The sequence below is a fragment of the Homalodisca vitripennis genome, chromosome 2 (assembly GCF_021130785.1).
Source record: "Homalodisca vitripennis isolate AUS2020 chromosome 2, UT_GWSS_2.1, whole genome shotgun sequence".
Lineage (NCBI taxonomy): Eukaryota > Metazoa > Arthropoda > Insecta > Hemiptera > Cicadellidae > Homalodisca > Homalodisca vitripennis.
Window position 1 is genome coordinate 144,192,968 of NC_060208.1, and position 20,141 is coordinate 144,213,108.

Genomic DNA, 20,141 nt, shown 5'->3' on the forward strand with positions numbered 1-20,141 from the left:
ACTGCTAGCTAACAAAAGTACGCGATCTTTAGCTATCACTGCAGGTTACGAGAGTTTAAAAGTGTTTGTAACAAATATTGTACATATAATTGAGGAAATATATATTTAATTTATTTATATAAACGAGTTATTTTTAACGTTTTTAAGTTAGTTTTCTAAAAGTGTGTATAAACATTGACTCACTGAAAGTGTCTACAACGCATACATACGAGTATAACTTTTTGGAATTTTAACGACTCATTGGAAATTAAATAGTATAAAATAAAAACAATTTAACAAAAATAAAACAGCAAGAAAATAGTAACAAAGGCACTTTTAATTGCAAGCCTATACTATTAAAAGTTATACTGAGAGATCATTACAAGGTATAAACATATTTTCCGCAGAACAAATAACTGGGACAAATGCTTGTTAGTTGCAGGACTTTTCCTCCAACTGGTTTTTTATATGGGTGTTTAAAAATAAATAAATTCCAGTGAGACATGTGTTTTATATTTACTGCGATTTCCGTCTAATAATGTATTTTGGGTTTTAAGTAGACTTTGTATACAAAATAAGCCTAATGCAATCACCATCATGGTAGCACTTACCGAAAATTTCTGCCTAATTTCTCCGAAAATGACCCCAGGGCGCAAAACCACCTCCGTTAAAAATTATTTATGTATAAATGCTTTCTAATAAGAAATCTATAAAAGCCCAAACAAGTTGAGACTCGGTACAAGAAATTGATATTATAAATGTCTCACTAAGTTTGTTGGCCAGATTGAAAAGCCATTTAGTTTCAGTATAGTGACCGTTTAACTTTATAAATTCACAACTTCGTTGTTTATGAATTTAGAGAAGAATACTAAAAGTATTATTTGATGCATATAAGACTTAATAAACATTTTATGATAAACAATTTTTTGGTATCTCTAACAGTTTTCGAGATATTGATTACATGTTAATATGAACTACTCTATCATATTACCAAGAACTGACGATAGGAATGCTGAAACAAGTTCCAGCTCGGTACAACAATTGATAGCAAGGGAACTAGATAGTTTGGTTTTGTTTTCGTGTTAACAAAGTTTCGCTTTTTGTTAAGATGTTACTGGTCAAAGAAAACTGTAAATATTAAATTAGTTTATTAAAATCGCTCCAATTTGAAGTATTGGTGACAGTATAACATCAATCAAACATCATCGTAATTGGTATTAGTAGCATAAGCAACAAACTCTGTTGGGACATCCACTACAATTTACGCGTTTGTTGCTATACCAACTGTAGTAATTAATGTTAATCAACTGTAGTACCGTAGTAAATAATGTATCAACTGTGGAACTATAGTAAGTATTGAATACAACACAGCTATTCCGTGCCCGTATGTGTGGTTAATGTTTACACAAAGTTTCTTTGAAACCATTATCGCGTATGAATCTACTGTTCAGCAATTATAGCAGAATTCAATTTACAGTTTAGATGATCAACGCATTTGGTAATCGTAACGTTTTAGGATTGACCAGAACTATATAGCGAAATAATTGGTTATAGTTTGAGTAGAGAAAGGGACAAACGTAGTGATAAGGTCTCTTTGAATTTATTTCACTCCATTACAGTATAATACTTTACCTCTTTTTATTATTTCATTACGAACAACACTGTAGTTTATGTGAAATTCAGTAGTCTAATTCTGAAGTGGTTCTCCACGACAGACAAAATAACCAGTGAATCGTTTGCTTTTAGGATTCCTTTTATGTACTACTGCAACATCCCTCATCTAAAAATACAAGTCTTACAAAACACAATGAACATATATTAAAATAACCTTGTCCTCTCGTATGATGCTTATTAGAAAACAACATGTATGACAACGACTAATGTCTGGCCTTGCGTATATACTGGTCCTCGAGGTTTAGTATTGTACTTGGAGACTAACTGTACAGGTGATTTGAGGCAATCAGGATTTACTATGGTATTAATACGGCCTCATGTACGCCCGCATCCTGATTCTACTAAATAATAGAGAAGTCTAATCCGGCCAGACTGATCAGAGGATATCAATGGAACTTCCGGTAACTCGGCAATTAATTGAGATTCGGCTTTGACCATCAATGCAATCCAGACGAACAATAGGGCTACTATTGGTCCCTAAGGTCGCTTGACTATTAACTAGCTGAGTAACTACGTTCCACTTTACGAACAGTTTAGTGTTATAACTATGTTCCACTTTACAAACAGTTTAGTGTTATGACTATACACAACTGCATATTAAACTACTATTGGTTACTTGTGAGAACATGATGCAATATAAGTCCTCATTCTGTTAATTTTAAATTATAGGAACTCCTTTGACATGAATTCAGGTCGTTCATATACTTTGCAACATGATTTTTGCGGATACTACACAGGGAATCATAGGAGCTCTAGTCGAATGCCACGTTGTGCGATGAACAGATTCATGACCATTTGGAAAATTTCACTCTCGACATTCTTCCTTTTTTGCTGTTCCAGAATATGAAATTTAAACATAAACAGGAAAATTATCTCTAGAATCAACTAGAAAAAAAATGGGAAATATGTAGAAAATATTGAACGTCATGAACCTGTCTCTATATATCATGTATATGTAAGCACCTAATGTATACTCAGAGACATCTCAAATTCTATTGAGATATATAAATGCCTCTCTTAGAGATTCCGATATTCTGAGGCTAGTCAAGATAGATAATGCCAGGTGCAAATTAGCTATTTTTCCTAATTATCATTACTAACCGCAAGTATGCCTATGGGTATTTTTATCCTTATTACAAGGTAGGAGTATGCCACATCACGTTAATACCTGCAGCCATAGCGAATCCTGATACACGATTGTAACAGGCATCTCTGTAGCTGTACCTCTATGTCATTCTTGAAACGTTCTCTGGACAGACAAAATCATATAGACAGCGCGACAAGTAACAGAGAAATGTGCCGGCCTACCAAGTGATAGGCTTCAGTAATGCCTAGCTAAATCTCATGGATCAATATGCACCATCAAGATACATTCTTGTCTATGTAGAAATGAGTTTTTATGCAACATTCAGCGTACGAATGAAATCTATCCAGATGTGTTTTGTAATTTAGTTACGCTACATTTGTTACTATGTCACATTTTAATCAATATTATGTATTATGATAATAAATTTGATTGTAAATGTATATGTTCTGTGGTTTTCTCTTTAACTTTATGGTTACTTATAACATCAATTTAAAAATGTTCGTTAATGGTCAGCCAAATAGTTGAAGTGAAATGTACCAAAATCGAACTCGATGTTGCCTACATAGAAATGGAATATGCACAAAATTTCAAATCTATAAATCAGTTTGTTCTCAGATACCGTGCGGATGGACCCACACTAATGAGGGTTTTGTAGCCCCACGTGTTATAGGCTTTGCCAGCACGCAGACTGTTATAGGTTAAACAGTACAAATCAAATATTAAAATCCACTAACGCGTTTCGGTATAAATATATCATCAAAAGAAAATAAAAACACATACGTACATCGGCGCCAACTTCGTCAGTACGAATAGTATTACTCAGTTAAATTACAAATATCACACACGACACAAACGAACAAAACCCGGAAGACTAACAGGTCTTCACATTTTTTAGGCGCAGTAGGAGACTACAGGATCATTATGCCTCCGTCGCTACAAATAAACTGCGTTATCAGGAGGGCGGTGATCTATTGTTTGTACTAGTCCATCACCTTTAAGGTTGGCGTTAAAGATAAAGCACGAATTGAACAACAATTTTTCATCGAGCACATTGGTTTATTCTTCGTTTTTAATGATTTGTGAATTTCATATTCCTCGAATGTGATTAATTTTCGTCCTTATTGACATAAATGTAGAACTTCCAGGCCATTCTCAATCGAATACACTAAATGATATTTAACAATGAAGTGTTGAGCGACGATGGATCTTTGCTTATTTTTCATTATGTCGGGCTTATGTTCATTGTATCGTTTCATAAAAAAAATGGTTGCCTGTAAAGTCGGTTTTACGGGCGAAGATTTTACGTGACAACGTCTTTTTCTCGGTAGAATATTTATTGATATGAATATTATTAAATTGCACAATAGGAACAAGGAATTGAATGAAAATAAAAATTGCACAAATTTTAACTATAGAAATATATTTTGTTTACTAAAACATTGTACATAATTTGAAATTAATTAAAATTTGTTATTGTAAATGGTAAAGTTGAATAAAACATTTACTAAAATTGGAATTTGAAATTCTTGCTAAACACAGTTAAATTTTAACTCCGCGCGTGGTGATTGGTCGGTTTAGTTCGTTTGTTTGGTCGCACTATTATGACAGGTTAGAGGTTATAATTTGTTATTTTAAATGTTTGACTAGCAATACGCGCTGTTTCTTCTCAATCGACTGAATTACGATTGATTGCAGAGTGATTTAAACTAATAATTTACTTAACACTATCAACATTTGTCAATAATATGACATAACCTATAAACTCAGTTTCTCAACTTTTGTGTCAATCTAACAATTAATCAATCAATCATAGTTTACGATAATGAAATATCAGTGTACAATTATTTACCTTTATTGTTGTAGTTGTTGTAAATGACGAATCTAAGCACTCCACATTTTCACGAATAAACATAGTTATCTGCTTTATCCCGTGCGGCGGACCCACTGGACGGGCATCGTAACGTTACCGGGCGTTACACTTTTTCATGAGTGACTCCGAGCCGCAACCTAATTTAAGACGTTGTCACGTCAAAAAGTTTTTTAGCCGACATAGGAGGAACACGGAAAATCAGGAAATTTTGATTCATATACATCTGATTAATGAAATTGATTTATGATGCCCTCAACCCTTTATATCCTATTATTGTTATAGTTTGAAATCCGGAATATAAAAAACGAAGTAAAAATATCTCTTGATATCTATCACTGACCTACCAAATATCTTGTGGCAGCGAAATGTTCAGGTAAAAATACTGGTAGCATCTTTGTCAGGGTGTATGTGTTATGAGAAGGAGGTTTTTTCTTAATGCCCATAACTTATATCAAAAACTCTCTGTACAAATGTCCACTGTCACCGCCTTTGAAGACCAGAAACTTTCGATCCTAGTGAGTTGTGGTGTGGAAATTTTACAATAACAATAATTGAATGCAATAATAGGTATGATTTGGGGTTTGGACTACAAAACAAAAGAACTAGCAGAACTTTAACTTTGTACTTAATACTTAGGAATAAGCATACTCCTAATTATTATGTTACAAGTGCTAGTAATGATAACTCTTATAAAAGTTTTAATCAGAGATTTAACTCAATAAATGTAAAACATTTAAAATAATGAGAATTAATACCAAAACACCAGTTTGTGGTAAAATTCCCATTCCAAAGAGAGGTTGTAATACAAAATTGGGGCGTTCCTTTATCTTCATAGGCCTACATTTAGGTAGTATCGAAACATATTCTTAAAGTATATTTCCTTTGAGAACACATAGCCTTAATGTATGTAGGATTGTAAGATGATTAATTAAAAACACCTCTAAATTCCCTCACCATCTTACTGAGTATACCTATACACTTTAAATCTTAAACAGTCTACTGTACAACATAACCTGATCAATATGGTTGGCTTTTTAATATAAAAAATTTTAAGTATTGAAGAATTTAAATAAAACACGATCATTTTGCAACTAAATATATTTAAAATATGTTGTATTGCGCAGAGTATGAGCATACTACAGTGACTTTTAAAGCAGAAATATTGAATTTTAATATAAATGTTACTAACCAACAGTAAAAACGATAGCAAATATAGGCAAATGCATTAAATGCAAAGTAGCAAAGTTTATTTTAATTTCTATGTTTTTGATTTAAAATCTAGGTTGATTGGTTACTGTGTTTTAGGTTACAGATATTAAAGCATCAGAGAGATGAGTAAAGTTTCAAACTTGTGCTTATGCATACTTTAGGAATAGTTAGGTAAAAAGTTTGGTCTGCTCTAAAAAATATACAGCAGCATTAGCGTCAGATTGTTGATAAATTACTGCAGCAACGTCCTTGTATGCACTTTCTGTTAATTAGTGCAGTATTCTTGCTAAAGAAAAGATGCACACATCTTTCACAACTAGTTTATTTATTACCAACACTCGTGTTCTATTCAAAGTTTGTGAATTTTTAATGCCGAGGAAATTGGATTATAAGACATGTTTTGTACAACCATCACGTCAAACCAAAACTACGTATTTTACCGAAAAATGTTTAACGTAAGATAATAATGCGTATTTAAGGAAGTTTTGTAACAAAACTATTATATTAAAAATGAAAATCTCTTAACTTTATACCTTCAGCACTTAAAAAAAATATATTTAACAAAATATAAAATAATTAATATAAATACAATTATTGAGGGATTTAATTAATAACTGTAACGTCTTAAAAGTGTTGTAAGTGTGATACTATAGGAATTAAAAGAATTTATGAACAACTGCATATTTATTATTGTTTAAGACTGATTAACAAACTTCTCAAACGTAAGGGAATGTTCGTACCAACCGTAAACGGTTATAAATGCCGGCTACTGCATTTTGTATGTATTCTCGTGGAATAGGTTGAGCTTCATGTGATATCCTATGTCTGAGTTCGTTCAGATCTGTAGGCTGAGTTCGATACACTTTGTCCTTGATGTAGCCCAATAGGAAGTAGTCAAGCGGAGTTAGGTCAGGGGAACGAGCCGGCCACTCAATCGCACCACGTCTTCCAATCCACCGGTGTGGGAATCTAAGTATTGCCTTACCTGAACACCTTAGTGTGGCGGTGCTCCGTCTTGTTGGAAAAATCATGTTTGGAAGTCAGCGTCCAGAGTAGCTTGTAAAGCAAGAACTATCTCATTTTGGAGCGTATCATGATACTTGTTGGCATTTAAATTTCCATCGATGAAAAATGGTCCTATAATTGAATTACGTACGATACCTGCCCATACGTTTAATTTTTGGGGATTTTGTGTGTGACACTCACTCATCCAGTGTGGGTTATAACATTTTCCCAATACCGGCAGTTATGCCTGTTAACATGGCCATGCAACATAAAAGTCGACTCAATATAATACCGTCTAAAAGTATTGGGTTTTGGTCAATTTTATTCATCATAATTTCACTGAATTCCATCCGGCGATCAAAAACATCTTCGCTTAGTTAGATTTTCAATGAAAGAATGTCTAATAAGCCGTCTTCGTCTGTCACAGTACTTGGTCGTCCAGATCTGGCTCGATCCACAACACTACCAGTGTCTACAAAGCGAGGAACTGTGTACTGTGGTGTGGATTTAGAAATAGGAGCTCTATCAGGAAAAGTAGCATTGAATAAATGTGTTACTTCTGCAAACGGTCTTACATTATCACCCCAGTCGCGTATCATTAAAAGTGTAATTCTTTCACGCTCACTAAGCAACATCTCTTAAAACTTATAACTTGCAGTAACAGGATATGGCTGCAAAAAGTACTGTAGCTTAAGTGAAACTGATAAGAGAACTGATAAACAGATAACAGCCATTATGGGGAAGTCCAGTGGATGGGAAACCTTGACCTAGAGGTACTGCTTTCACATTTCATTATACTTCTTAATGCAGCAGGTTTTTCTGATTAAACGTAGCACATTGTCAGACGGCCGAAAGGAAACGTTTTGAACATCTACTTTCAAATGAGTTCACTAAGTATTCCCCTTAACTTCTAACAGCTACAGTATTAGTTATTTATTATGTAATAATGGTATTAAACATTTTTTAAAACTTTGAACAGCGATTTCTTCCGACTGGATCAACCTTTTGAAGTCCGGTTTGCGGCATTGTTTTCAGTTCAACTAGACCTTTAAAATGATGTACAACTCAACATAGGCTGTCATTAAAGATTTTCTTATAACCCCCGACGGGCCGTCCCCCAAAGGTGAAATACGACCAGCATGTACACAGAAAAGTAGCTTACAATTTACAGTAACGGTATACAAAATTTTGTTATGATATCTCTTGTCGTTTAAAAGTTATAAGGTTGTCCTAAGACTTAATGGTCTGCATATATATATATATATATATATATATATATATATATATATGTATATACATATATATAGGGCAATATAGGCGGGATTTATTTATATATATATATAAGTAAAAAAATATATATATATATATATATATATATAATACACCGCTGAATCGGAAAAAAGTAAGCGCTCTGTGGTGTAATGGTAGCACATTCACCCGGCAAGTGAGAGATCCGGGTTCGACTCCCGGCGGAGCAAGTACTTTTTGTGATTCAATGTTTATTTAAATTAAATAAGGCTATTGCCATTTATACAATTTAACGTAAATAAAAGTCGTTTGACAGGTATATGGTCTTCCGATCATGTTAGTTTGCTTATTTAAACGCATATGTGACAAATACGGCCAAATACAAAATAATTGAATCGGAAAAAGTAAGCGCTCCGTGGTGTAATGGTAGCACATTCACCCGGCAATTGAGATATCCGGGTTCGACTCCCGGCGGAGCAAGTACTTTTTGTGATTCAATGTTTATTGAAATTATATATATATATATATATATATATATATATTCCCTTATATACTGTACATGTATGTATATTTTATATATACGGGGTGTTCACAAAAGGGTGTCAACAACTTCTGTGGGTATTAGAACACATAATTTAACAAAAAATACTATACATAGTTCGATAAATGTCTCGTTTAACCGCTAGCCACCATTTTCTATCTTTATTAAAAATTAATATCTATAGAACTAGTAGACTACAGATACCAAACTTCAAACCTGATTTCCTTTTATATTAACAAGATGGCTCCTATTGACAATTTTTAAATTAAAAACAATAAACCAATATACTTATAAAATTGCACAATACACCATCTATTTCTAATTTTATTACAATTTCAACCAGGGCCGGATCTATCATTTCTTCTAGGGGGGGGCAAGCTTGACTTTTGGCGCCCCCCCCGATACCAAACTATTTACCATAAGTTTTACTACTATATGCTTTGTATATGGGGTTGAAATAAAATAAAAGTTAGGTTGAATAAGAAAGTGTTATTTTAATGAAATAGAAATGTCTATTTTACAATTTTACATGAATCCAAAACAATACAATTGTTTTAGAAAAAAACAATACTAACAATTATAGAATATTTATCTTCCGAGCCTTCTTTGCTGCAAATGTGTTAATTATCTGATCAAAATAAATCAAAGAAGCCCTTTCATGTTCAATTGATACAATGCTTAAATTAGTTAGTCTTTGCTGTTTCATAGAATTTCTTAAATAGGTTTTTATAAGCTTCAATTTGCTGAAACTTCTCTCTCCAGATGCTACAGAGACTGGAAGCGTTAGAAAGATTTTAAGAGCTACATATATGTTTGGATAACCCTCTTTCAACTTGCTCTTATGCAATATTTTGAGCAAAGATGCTGCTGTTTCTTCCAATCCATCTTCCATATTTAAGGCATGAAATTTAAAACTCTCTATTTCATTCACAAGCTCTTCTTCATTTAAGTCACTATCATATGTTGTAGCTAATTCTTTTGCTTTACTTTTCAAAGTTTTAACATCCATTTTTTTATTTGATCCCCACAAAAAAAATTAAACTTATCAGCAACGATTTTTAAGGCATCATATCTGTTAGTTAGCTCACTAATAATTCTATCACATATTTGAAAAAGTGATCTTTTGAAAAGCTCTTCTTCTTCTTCAGTAAAATTTGGCCTATCATCTTCATGTGTGTCTCCTGTTATTTTCTTTATCTTTCTCTTTCTTGTTTCCTTGTACTCTGCTGTTATGCCCATATTATTAGCTAAAAATGTTGCCTCATCAATTGCCTCTGAAACAGTTAAATCCCTAGTTGAAGATAATACATTTAGAAGACCTTGTATGTTTCTTGCAGCATTGTCTACTGTTGTGTCCTCTCTTTGTAGAAACTTGCTAACTCTATCAATTTTCTTGAGGACTGAATACCAAAAGCATGTCATAATAACATATTCAAACCTTTTCATGTTTTTAAGTAGCGATTTAGCTTCAGCTCTTGTTTCAGGAGATGAGAACTCATGGGTAGTTAAGTCTTCAAGAGAAGAGAGCACTTTGTCCATATGTTTATAAATAACCTCCACAGAATCAATCCTTGCTGACCATCTTGTTTTACTTTCTGATTTTAACGAAAGGGGAACATGTTGTTTTAAAACTTCCCACCTTGATGTAGAGCCATGAAAGAAGTTGTAGAGGCTGTTTATAATACCAAAATACGATTATGCTTCAACACAGGCCTCTGCTGAATGAACCCCAACTAAATTTAAGGAATGGGCTGAGCATGGGACAAAGTAGGCCAGTTTGTTCTCTTGCACAATCCTTGACTGGACACCCTTGTATTTCCCAGCCATGTTTGCTCCGTTGTCATACGACTGGCCCCTGCAAAACATCAAGTTAGACCATCTTCTTTGAGCTTTTTAGCAATGCTTTCAAAAAGCCCCTCGCCTGTTTTTTCACTCACAGTAAAAAAATCTAAAAAGCTTTCACATACCTCTGGCCCTTCGTCAGTATATTTAATGTAACGAATGACTTCAGTCATTTGTTCATTTTTACTTATATCAGGGGTACAGTCGAAAATCAATGAAAAATATTTAGCTTTTTTATGTCCTGAATTATGTCTTCTCTAATTGCATTTGCAATGAGATCAAGAAACTCATCTTGTACTGTGTGAGAAAAATAGCTGAGCTGCCCTTTCTTATGGAGACCAATATGCTCACGCAAGGTCTCATTATAGTGGGAAATTAAATCTATAGTGTTGAGAAATTTTCCACTATTTGGATCTGCAAAGTTACAAGTTTCGTTTGTCCCTCTGAATGCACTACCCTGTTTTGCCAAAAATAAGACAGCATCTAGTATACAGCGTAGTACTTCTCTCCAGTGGGATTCCTCCTTTTTTATCTGATCCTGCAACTCCTTGTCGATCCCTCCTTTTCCAAGTGACGTTTCTAATGCTTTCCATGAAACAAAGGTTTTCTTATGGTACTGGGAGTTTTCATGTTCTGGCAATTTGTCACTGAGTTTTTTCCAATTTGTTAATCCCTCCTTTCTTGCTAAAAACGAAATTGTTGATTCATGTTCTGTGTTCAAATGACGAAAAAGCCTGCATGGAACACAGTACAAAGCATTCATTGTCTCGCTGTAAGCCAAATAAGATCTTTTGACCTTTGAACCATTTTTCAAAATTTTGTAAAACCAATCTTTTGTAAGGTTTCGGCCCTCCCTACCGCTTTTACTCAAATCAGGATTATGATCATCGTTTTCACATCTCCTTTGTATGATGTAACATCTTTGTTTGTCACTAAGCTGAGCTGGCCAAGTTCCAGGGTCATTAAAATTAAAATTGTACTCACATTCACTCTCCTGTTCTTCATGGTTAGGCCCTTTTGAGTCTGAAACTGAAACGGCTTCTTGAAATGACGTAGAAGAGGCCCAAAATCAGTAGCATGCGAAGTATGTGGTTTTTCACAAATAAAGTCATTGTTGTCTTCTTCCTCTGCACAAACGTCCATGAGATCTTCTCCTCCAGCGTTTTCTTCTCCCACCGCATCCTCTTGAACAGACGGTTTATTTCTCGTTGCTTCAGGTTCGGCTTCGTCTGTAAGCAACAGACATAAATGCACACATGACCAAACATTTTAATTTTTTAAGTAGGTTACATGTACAACATAAACAAATTATTACATTGTGTAACGTTTTATAAATCATGTAGGCCTAACTAAAAACGTTACAAAAATATAATGTTGTTAAATAGTGCCAATAATGCTAAAAAACATGCTATCTTAATTAGGATACTATTACAGTACTAGCCTACAGCCTATTCGATATATTAATTGTTTTAGTAGTAAGGGCCAAGGGGGATATTATTACAATCAATGTATTGTTAACATTTTAGTACGTACGTTACCCTATTAAAACTATCGTTAATAATAGCATAGAAAGTAAGTGAAAGAAGCATTTTATGTATATGTTTTTTAATGTATTTAGTTCTGAATATTTAAATGTGTTTATGCTACGCAAGGTGTGGTGGGCGTCGGCCGACGAATGTGAACGGGAGAGGATTTTCATTCAGGCAACGAATCTATAAAATATCTATAAACTAAAACTATATTTACAATTAATGATCTATAACCACTATTTTTAACATTAAAACTGAAGTTTGTTGTTATTATGCCGCTATAGCCTATAACTGTTTTGTACTCAAAATGAATCTTAACAAATTAAAATACAACAAAAATTAGTTACCTTGGTCCTTGATATTTTGCAACCATGATGACATTTAAAGTTGACGATTTCGCGGCCTCTTGTTGTCTTGCTTTAGCTTTCTTTCTGTGGAAACACCCTGATGGTTTTTTCGACATGTTGATCTATGTTAGTCACAGGTAGAATATTCATACAACTGCGACATGAAATCTAACCTAAAACTTATCAAAAGTTCACGCTCACGTCAAGCGGGAACACTCACGAGTCACTAGTCAGGGGCGGGAGCGGGAGACTTTCGCTTGCGCTTTCTAGTCCTAGTCAAGCCGTAGACAATGTTGCCAACCCACAGCCTTAGTTATGAAAATACCCTGCCGCTTTAAAGATATTTCTTACTAGGCCTATGTTCTTTTGGTTTGCGCAAATATAGTTTACTGAAGTAAGAAATTGTATGTACGTAGACTATATTGTGCTATTGACACTTGACAGTAGAAATGGTAAATGTTTTTTTTTATGGTGGCCTCATCCCATCATTTGGCGCACGGCGCGGCGCCCCCCCTAACTCGGCGCCCGGGTCACATGCCCCCCCCTGCCCCTCCCTGGATCCGGCCCTGATTTCAACGGTATATTTTGCAATGAAATCCATTAACGAATAAGTGAGCACGTTTTTTTTTCTGCAGGTATGCTTGCAGAAGCCGGGAGCAACAAAGATTTTATCAGTTGATATGTTGTATCTGCTGTTTTGCATCAGTTACAACAAAATTACAAGATGTTAACTATTTTACAATTTTTTGAATAATTACGAAAAAACAAGCCACAGTTAAAAGGTATTAACTGTTTGTTGATCCTGGCTTGTGCAAGCGTATCTTTACAGTGGTCGTGCTCGCTTATGTGTTGATGGATCTTGCTGGAAAAAGTACCGTTGAATTAGTTATAAAAATTTCAAAATAATTGGTACTTTGTACATTTTTTATAGCTGATCTAATACAGCTTATGTCTATTAAAAAACAAAATGTTTGCTGCTCCCGGCTTGTTCAAACGTACCCTTAAAGTGGTCGTGCTAGCTTATACATTTACATTTCGTAGGAGCAAGTACCGTTGGAATTGTTATAAAATAGTTAGTGTCTAGTAACCTTTTTATAACTATGCTGGTTTTTGTGTTATTTAACTTTACACTTTTTCAACAGACGCCATTTTGTTAACATTATACAAAATATAACTATTATATTTTTTTAAATTTCCTCTTACCTATTTACAATTATGTGCTATATTAGATTTCATTACTTAAGTAGTGTTAGAGATAAGTTTTTAATGAAAAATTCAAAATGGCGGCTAGCTGCTAAACAAAAATATCCTTGACCTATGTTTACATATAATTTTTTTTACTGTTGAATACTATCAGGCACAGAAGTTTGTGACACCCATTTGGGAACACTCTGTTAATATATATTTTAATCAATAGGCTTTTTGATTATGGAGGGGTAGGATTAGTAAAAATGCAAAGCATATTCAGATATTAATTTGGTCATAAGACTGATTTTCCATAAAGTCCCAAAAATATATTTAAAAATACGACATGAATGTTTCACAATATTCTTGAACAAAATGTGTTGTTTTAAATGTTATGTTAATTTAAATCTGAAAATCAAACAAAATATGAATATTAAACACGTACTCAAATTGGTGAGAAGAGAAAGATTAGTGCAACACGAGAATCTATCCATTACTCTATTATCTGTGTAACATGATGAAGTTAAACCCTCGTTACAAACCCTCTCCACCTGAATTTCGGGTTGTTGGTTTGTGTTGACTTGATTTCATTTATTAATTGTCTCCTGCACTATTTCCAGCTCTACCATTTGGGTTAAAACAATTAGTCTACATATCAATATCTCAAAAACCATGTAATATTAATAATAATAATAGTGGTTAAGAAATAAAAAGGTATCCATTTTTTACTGAACGTAAGCTCTAGCATACTCACATTTGTGCTAGATAGATGGTTGCCGAGATGGTTTGTGTAGTGGAGTAATATTTTAAAATACCAACTTGTAACGTTGATTCTATATAATTAATAACGTTTTTAACTATACCCAGATCGATAATATGACAACTAAAACACTATGACCATAATTATACTTCAACTTCCGATTTGCAAACGTTATAAAATTATCTACTTTTTATGCATATTATGAAAAAGTATCGTAAACATACTACAAATTTACACCGATTGTATTTAACCAACACAGTGCATAGATTGATTTGGGTGAATCTAAATCAGAAAAATATACCGTTAAAAAGTGTTATTTATGTTGTTTTCAAATTATATTCATACATTTTAAACAACCATTCTATCTAATACTTTAAAACATAAAATTGTTATAAACTATACACATTTATACGTTATTCGCGCCAAACGTTATGTGTATTTTAAAGTTTTGGTTCTGACTGGATACGACATAGACGTACACCTACAGAGTCTGAAACCGTCATAGATTTTCATATTTTAATTTTTAATATTTTGTGATAGCTTCATAAAATGCAATATCTAATTTTTATTAATAAGTTTTGATGCATTTTTCATCTCTCAAAGGGGTTGATTCAGCGCCCACCTGATCGTAAGGCAAGCATGTCATAGCATGTGTTTGTTTATTCCAGTGTCCACATAACAAGGTGGAGTGGAACATCGTCGTTTTGAATCCTATCATGCTAAACAGATTTGGTGACTATTAGACTGGTTGACCCTCATAAACAATAGTCTATAAAATCCATGAGCTCACCGGGATAGGTTGGTCCAGATCTAGTGTGCTGAGTAGTCTGTTAAGTGCTAGGTAACATTAAACACATAGTACCCAGTTTGTACTTCAAGAACTATGAAAATATTTTAATTGTTGAAGATGTTAGGTTAGGTAAAGAGTTAATTACGTTGTTTATGGGATAGATACGTTCTATAATCATAGTTTTGTGTGAGCCAATTTGATTTATTGGCTTAAGAATTTCTTCCAATGTTTAACTTAATTTTGATTTAACTTTGATATGATCAGAGTTTGTACCAATTGTACCAATATATAAGTTTGTAGCACTTTTGGGGTGTATTCGTTATTTAAGAATACAAAAACTTGTCTTCAACTAATTTTAATATTCTTCCCCCACAATAAAAAACACTATGTTAAAATTAAAGTATCCCAGTATGTGAAGTAAGGATTTCAATTTCAAAATTTGTAAATGATGACAAATACTTTCCTATAGTTATCTTGTATGTATTTGAAGGGCACGATTATTCCATAGAAAGCTCTAGTTTTATAGCGAACACTCGCTATAAAACAATGTGACAACCGTTAAAACCAAATGCACGAACAGATAACTTTTGATGTTTCGAATTGAGTTATTTAGTCATGCATGGCATAGTTAACCGTGGCTGCTTTAAAGAAAAGCGATAAATAGTAACATTTCGTAGTTAAACACTTTCTAATCGATGAAATAGAGTTATTTCTATTGAAAATATTTACACATAATTCTTGAAATAAGGTAAGTGTTGATTTTCAAAACTATTTCATTATTTGTTTGATCTAAATTTCTACTATGAATAAAAAGAATACAAAGTAAATATAAAGAAGAATCCCTATTCTGAGAGAGATTTTATATTACTCAACTGATTATTCTTAGACTTAATCATGAAGGTACTGTAAGCATGAGGGGCTTCATTACGACTGTGACAGTTTTAGATTTAAGCGTCATGTATTTTATATGAAATGTTTGTTCAGTCATACAAGTTGGATAAGTTCGGGTGGATGCGTAACGATATTAAACAAAGAGTGTTCTTAAAACGGAGTATATTTGTTATTAATAGAAACTTTCCTAAAACAGTTGGTCTATTCACCTTTCACGTGTGATCATGGCGCAATACAATAGCCAACTTTGTAATTGCATTTGATCATATGAGGATGATCTGCAAATCAAGGCGTGATAATAAAATACGTCTTGAAGAATGAATATATGTAGAATTATTCTACATAAATAATATAAGAGTATTTATATTTTGATTATATAAATTAATTGATAATATAAATAAAATATAAATAAATATATTATTTATTAACTGTAATAGAAAATACTATCTCTACGTTCTGGATTGCCTTGTAAAATATTTAAACAGCACTGCAGTGTTCAAATGTTAGAAGAAATTTTCTATATAATTATTCTTAATACAGTGAAGGCTAGTATGTTTGGAAATGATTCTACCGATTTTATTTTGTTGTTTGAAGAGTTACTGATTTTTCTATGAACACTAAATCAGCTTTTGTTGTGAAACGTTTGGGACGTCATAAAAGGCAAACGTAATGCTAAAAATTAACAGTTGAACGCTGATTCATGAGTCTGCGATGAGTTTAGGACCAGCGCTTCAAATAAACGTATTTGTAAATACTTTAAAAAATCCATGAGTATCATAAAAATCTAAGGCATCAAACAAAAAACTATTATTTTATTTGCTATTTGCTGGTAGAAATATGAAGTATACTTATTACAGTTACACTATATTTTTATGTTTATAATCTACGTACTGTAAATATGGAAAATGAGGAACTTGCTTCAAAATTTAATCAGCATAAATAATACTACAATAATATTTGCAATAATTATTGAAAAAAAAAATTGTTTCAGTCGACATGGAAGTATTACCTATATTGCTGGTACTGGCGATAAATGGTTTCTTTGGCGGGGTCTCAGCCGGGGACGATGTTACTACTCAGTATCCGCCTTGTGACGAGGAGACTATTGCGTGTATCAGATCTGTTAATGAAGGAGCTCTGCCTCCATCGTTTGATGAACAGGTCTGTCAACTCTTGATATGTCTGAGGCTATATAAACAATAGTACGTATAACATTTTGTATAGCTTACACCTATTGCTTGGATATTTTTGTATCTTTCCTGGATATTTTTGTAACACCCAATTGTCATAGTTTTATTGACTGACAATTTTTCATTGCTGTCAATTGTCATTAGATAATCTTTATTCATATCGAGTCATCATTTATTTTATTTACACAGTGATATACTCAGTCTTAGTTATTGTAACAGAACGTGTATAATTTGTTTGATCATACAGATAGGAAATGATGGTTGTAATTGAGTGATAAAATAGTACATTAAAACCATATTTATAACTAAAATAAGAATTCGTATAAGGTTTTATATTCTTGATATTATATTATAATACAATACAATGTTAATTAAGAAAGTGATAAAAGCAGTGATTAAAGCATAATAAAAGGTTTAATAAAGGATAATAAAGTTTAAATATTATATTTTGTGATATGTTATTGAAATGCCTGCAATTAGGGGTTAAGTTATATGCAATTTGTATGACTCAGTTTACGTGTTTTGTTGCGTTCCCCTAGACAGCAACAATACTATGGTAACAAACATAACATTGAAATTATTAGATTATTGAAGTTTAAATTTAGGAAGAACATCGAATCGGATTAAGAGGATCTACAATGTAGTAGAAATTACTAAACCATATTTAAACTACAACATTAATTTCATAGTTAATAATTTACTCAATATTATTTTATGTCCCGTCTTACTTCATTTATTGGTTTTGTAGGTTACAATTGATTTGGTCGTAGTAGAAAATATTAACTGTAACTGAGTTGAGTAATTCGAGTTAAAATACAACCGTACAGATTGACACGAAACGACACATAACCCTATTATTGTAGGGAGATTTCTTATTTATTTCAATTTAGTTCAGTAAATATATTTTTTGAGATGATGTTTTGTTTTCTGTTTCTGTTACAGCTTGCCAATAATAACTGGAGAATTGTCTACAACTCGATATTTTTTGCCGAAGAAGCTCACGCTGATTGCATATCAACACACATCGGTATAGAGGAGTGTTATGATACGTACTACAATAACTGCAAGTAAGAAATGGATTATCTTAACATTATAAAGGCAAACGTTATAAGTACGCTAGTAATATAAAAGATCAAACACTCTCTATCCAGTACATTTCGAATTGCCTGGCAGAAACCTTGCACTATACTTTTTTAATGCAAGGACACTTTATGAGAAAGGCTTTTAAATGAAACTGTGAGCTTTGATTAAAATCTTATAAATGTAAAGTCGTTAAAGAATAATATACTTATTGCCACAGATTCCTTGTGTTGTTTCTTTCCATCTTTAGTGACAAAGTTAAACAGTGTTTTTTGATTGTTTTAACACTGTTTAACTTTGTTACAGAAGGTAATTGGCTAATTAAAGCAATGCTTATGTCAATACCTTTAACTAAACTGGGCTAAATAAGAATATAGGAGAGACAATGGCCTTATATTTTTACTTCCTATGACAACGCTAAGTCATAAAAACACCATACCTTTTATTGCATAGTTATCACTAGGAATGAATAATGCATTAGCGTTTTATTTAAATACTGCAAGGAAGAGAACTTGAATAGCATTGAAATATAAATATTTCACTTTGCAAAACTCACAAATCCAAAGTTTTTGAATAAGTAATTTAACAAGTCTTTCCAAATATATTAACTACAGCTTTTATAAATAGTAAAGAAATCAATTGAATCCAGTACAGTATTCTGCTCAGGATCCATTTAAAAAAAAACATACTCACACAGTTCATCAGCGTAAGTTGACAAGGCAAAATAGCCTCTGCTTTTTTTACTTGTTACTGAATACGTTTTGGAAAGGTGGAAATTTGTACCATACGTTATTTTTGAATAAAGAAAAATTTTAGATTGATTGAATAATACTTGTAAAAACTGTTGAAAGTAAAAATGGAATAAGACAGGCAATAGAAAAACAGTGAAAACTGTAAATGAAGATAATCAATTTAAATGAAATACTAGCAGATATTTTATTTTAGATTTAAGGAGAACTCTTTACAAGTAAAAGTTGGAAATAGAATTGAGAATATACATAAGCGTTGATCCAAGTGGTAAACACGGCCACTATACGTAGATATAATGCCACTCACCGACGAAAGAAAGTATTATCATCGCAAGAAAGTATTCCGAAGAGGTGGCAGCCATTGTTTGCTGAGCCAAAGCCTAATACTCGTAAACGGGAAAATGAAAATTGAAAAGAACGAAAAACGAAGCATTTCTGAAGGTTCGGCGTTCAAATCTTTGTGGATTGTAACAAAATTATATGCTTCAAAAGGGATAGCAAAGGCCAGGGGCTAAATAAGTCTAACCAAGAGCATAATAATAAGTCAGGCACAAGAGACTGACTGTTACGATAACATTCAATCATAATTGAGAAAGTGTTTGGTTCACATTGCTTTATTGGGATGCTTACTACATAGAAATGAAATGAAATGAAATATGCCTTTATTTAAGAGGCGGAGTTAGGGCTATTTAGCCCTCTCTACCACTCAACCTCACATAATATACAGATATATGTACAGTGATATATGTACATAGCATACTTAGACAATAATTATTTTGAGTAAGTTGTCGTCTAAGTAGGAGAGGCAGGATAACTGTAACCTTGATTGTGTTCTAATCTTACCTGATCATACGATATGCGATTAGAAGCACTCACACAACAACAAATCCTAAAATTACAGCTAAGTATAGAATGTAAATTAAATATAAATAATAGTAATACGTAACTATATAAACCCGTAACAGAGTGTAGCTATTTGGAAAATGGATGGGTGGAGTACGGGTAAAAGACTACCAAGGCCACATGAACACTATTGCTAGTTAAAATAAATATTGATAGCAGTAGATATAACCCCCAATGCTACTGGCGTAGATAGAACCCACAATGCCACTAGCATAGATATAAAACACCATGCTACTGGCGTAGTTAGAACCCAAAATGTTAC

At 32.9% G+C, this 20,141-nt stretch overlaps 1 protein-coding gene across 4 annotated transcripts in view; it reads left to right on the plus strand.

Annotated features, from left to right (window-relative positions):
• Positions 1–20,141, plus strand: part of LOC124354838 — a 60,968-nt gene that overhangs the window by 33,829 nt on the left and 6,998 nt on the right. For 3 of the 4 annotated variants that reach the window (XM_046805593.1, XM_046805591.1, XM_046805592.1), the window contains exons 2-3: positions 16,949–17,118; positions 18,090–18,214. In XM_046805593.1, coding sequence (XP_046661549.1) covers positions 16,954–17,118; positions 18,090–18,214 — 290 coding nt within the window. In that variant the 5' untranslated portion in view covers positions 16,949–16,953. Of the gene's footprint in view, positions 1–15,659; positions 15,815–16,948; positions 17,119–18,089; positions 18,215–20,141 lie in introns of those variants that run through there. The other variant, XM_046805590.1, reaches the window with a different exon arrangement.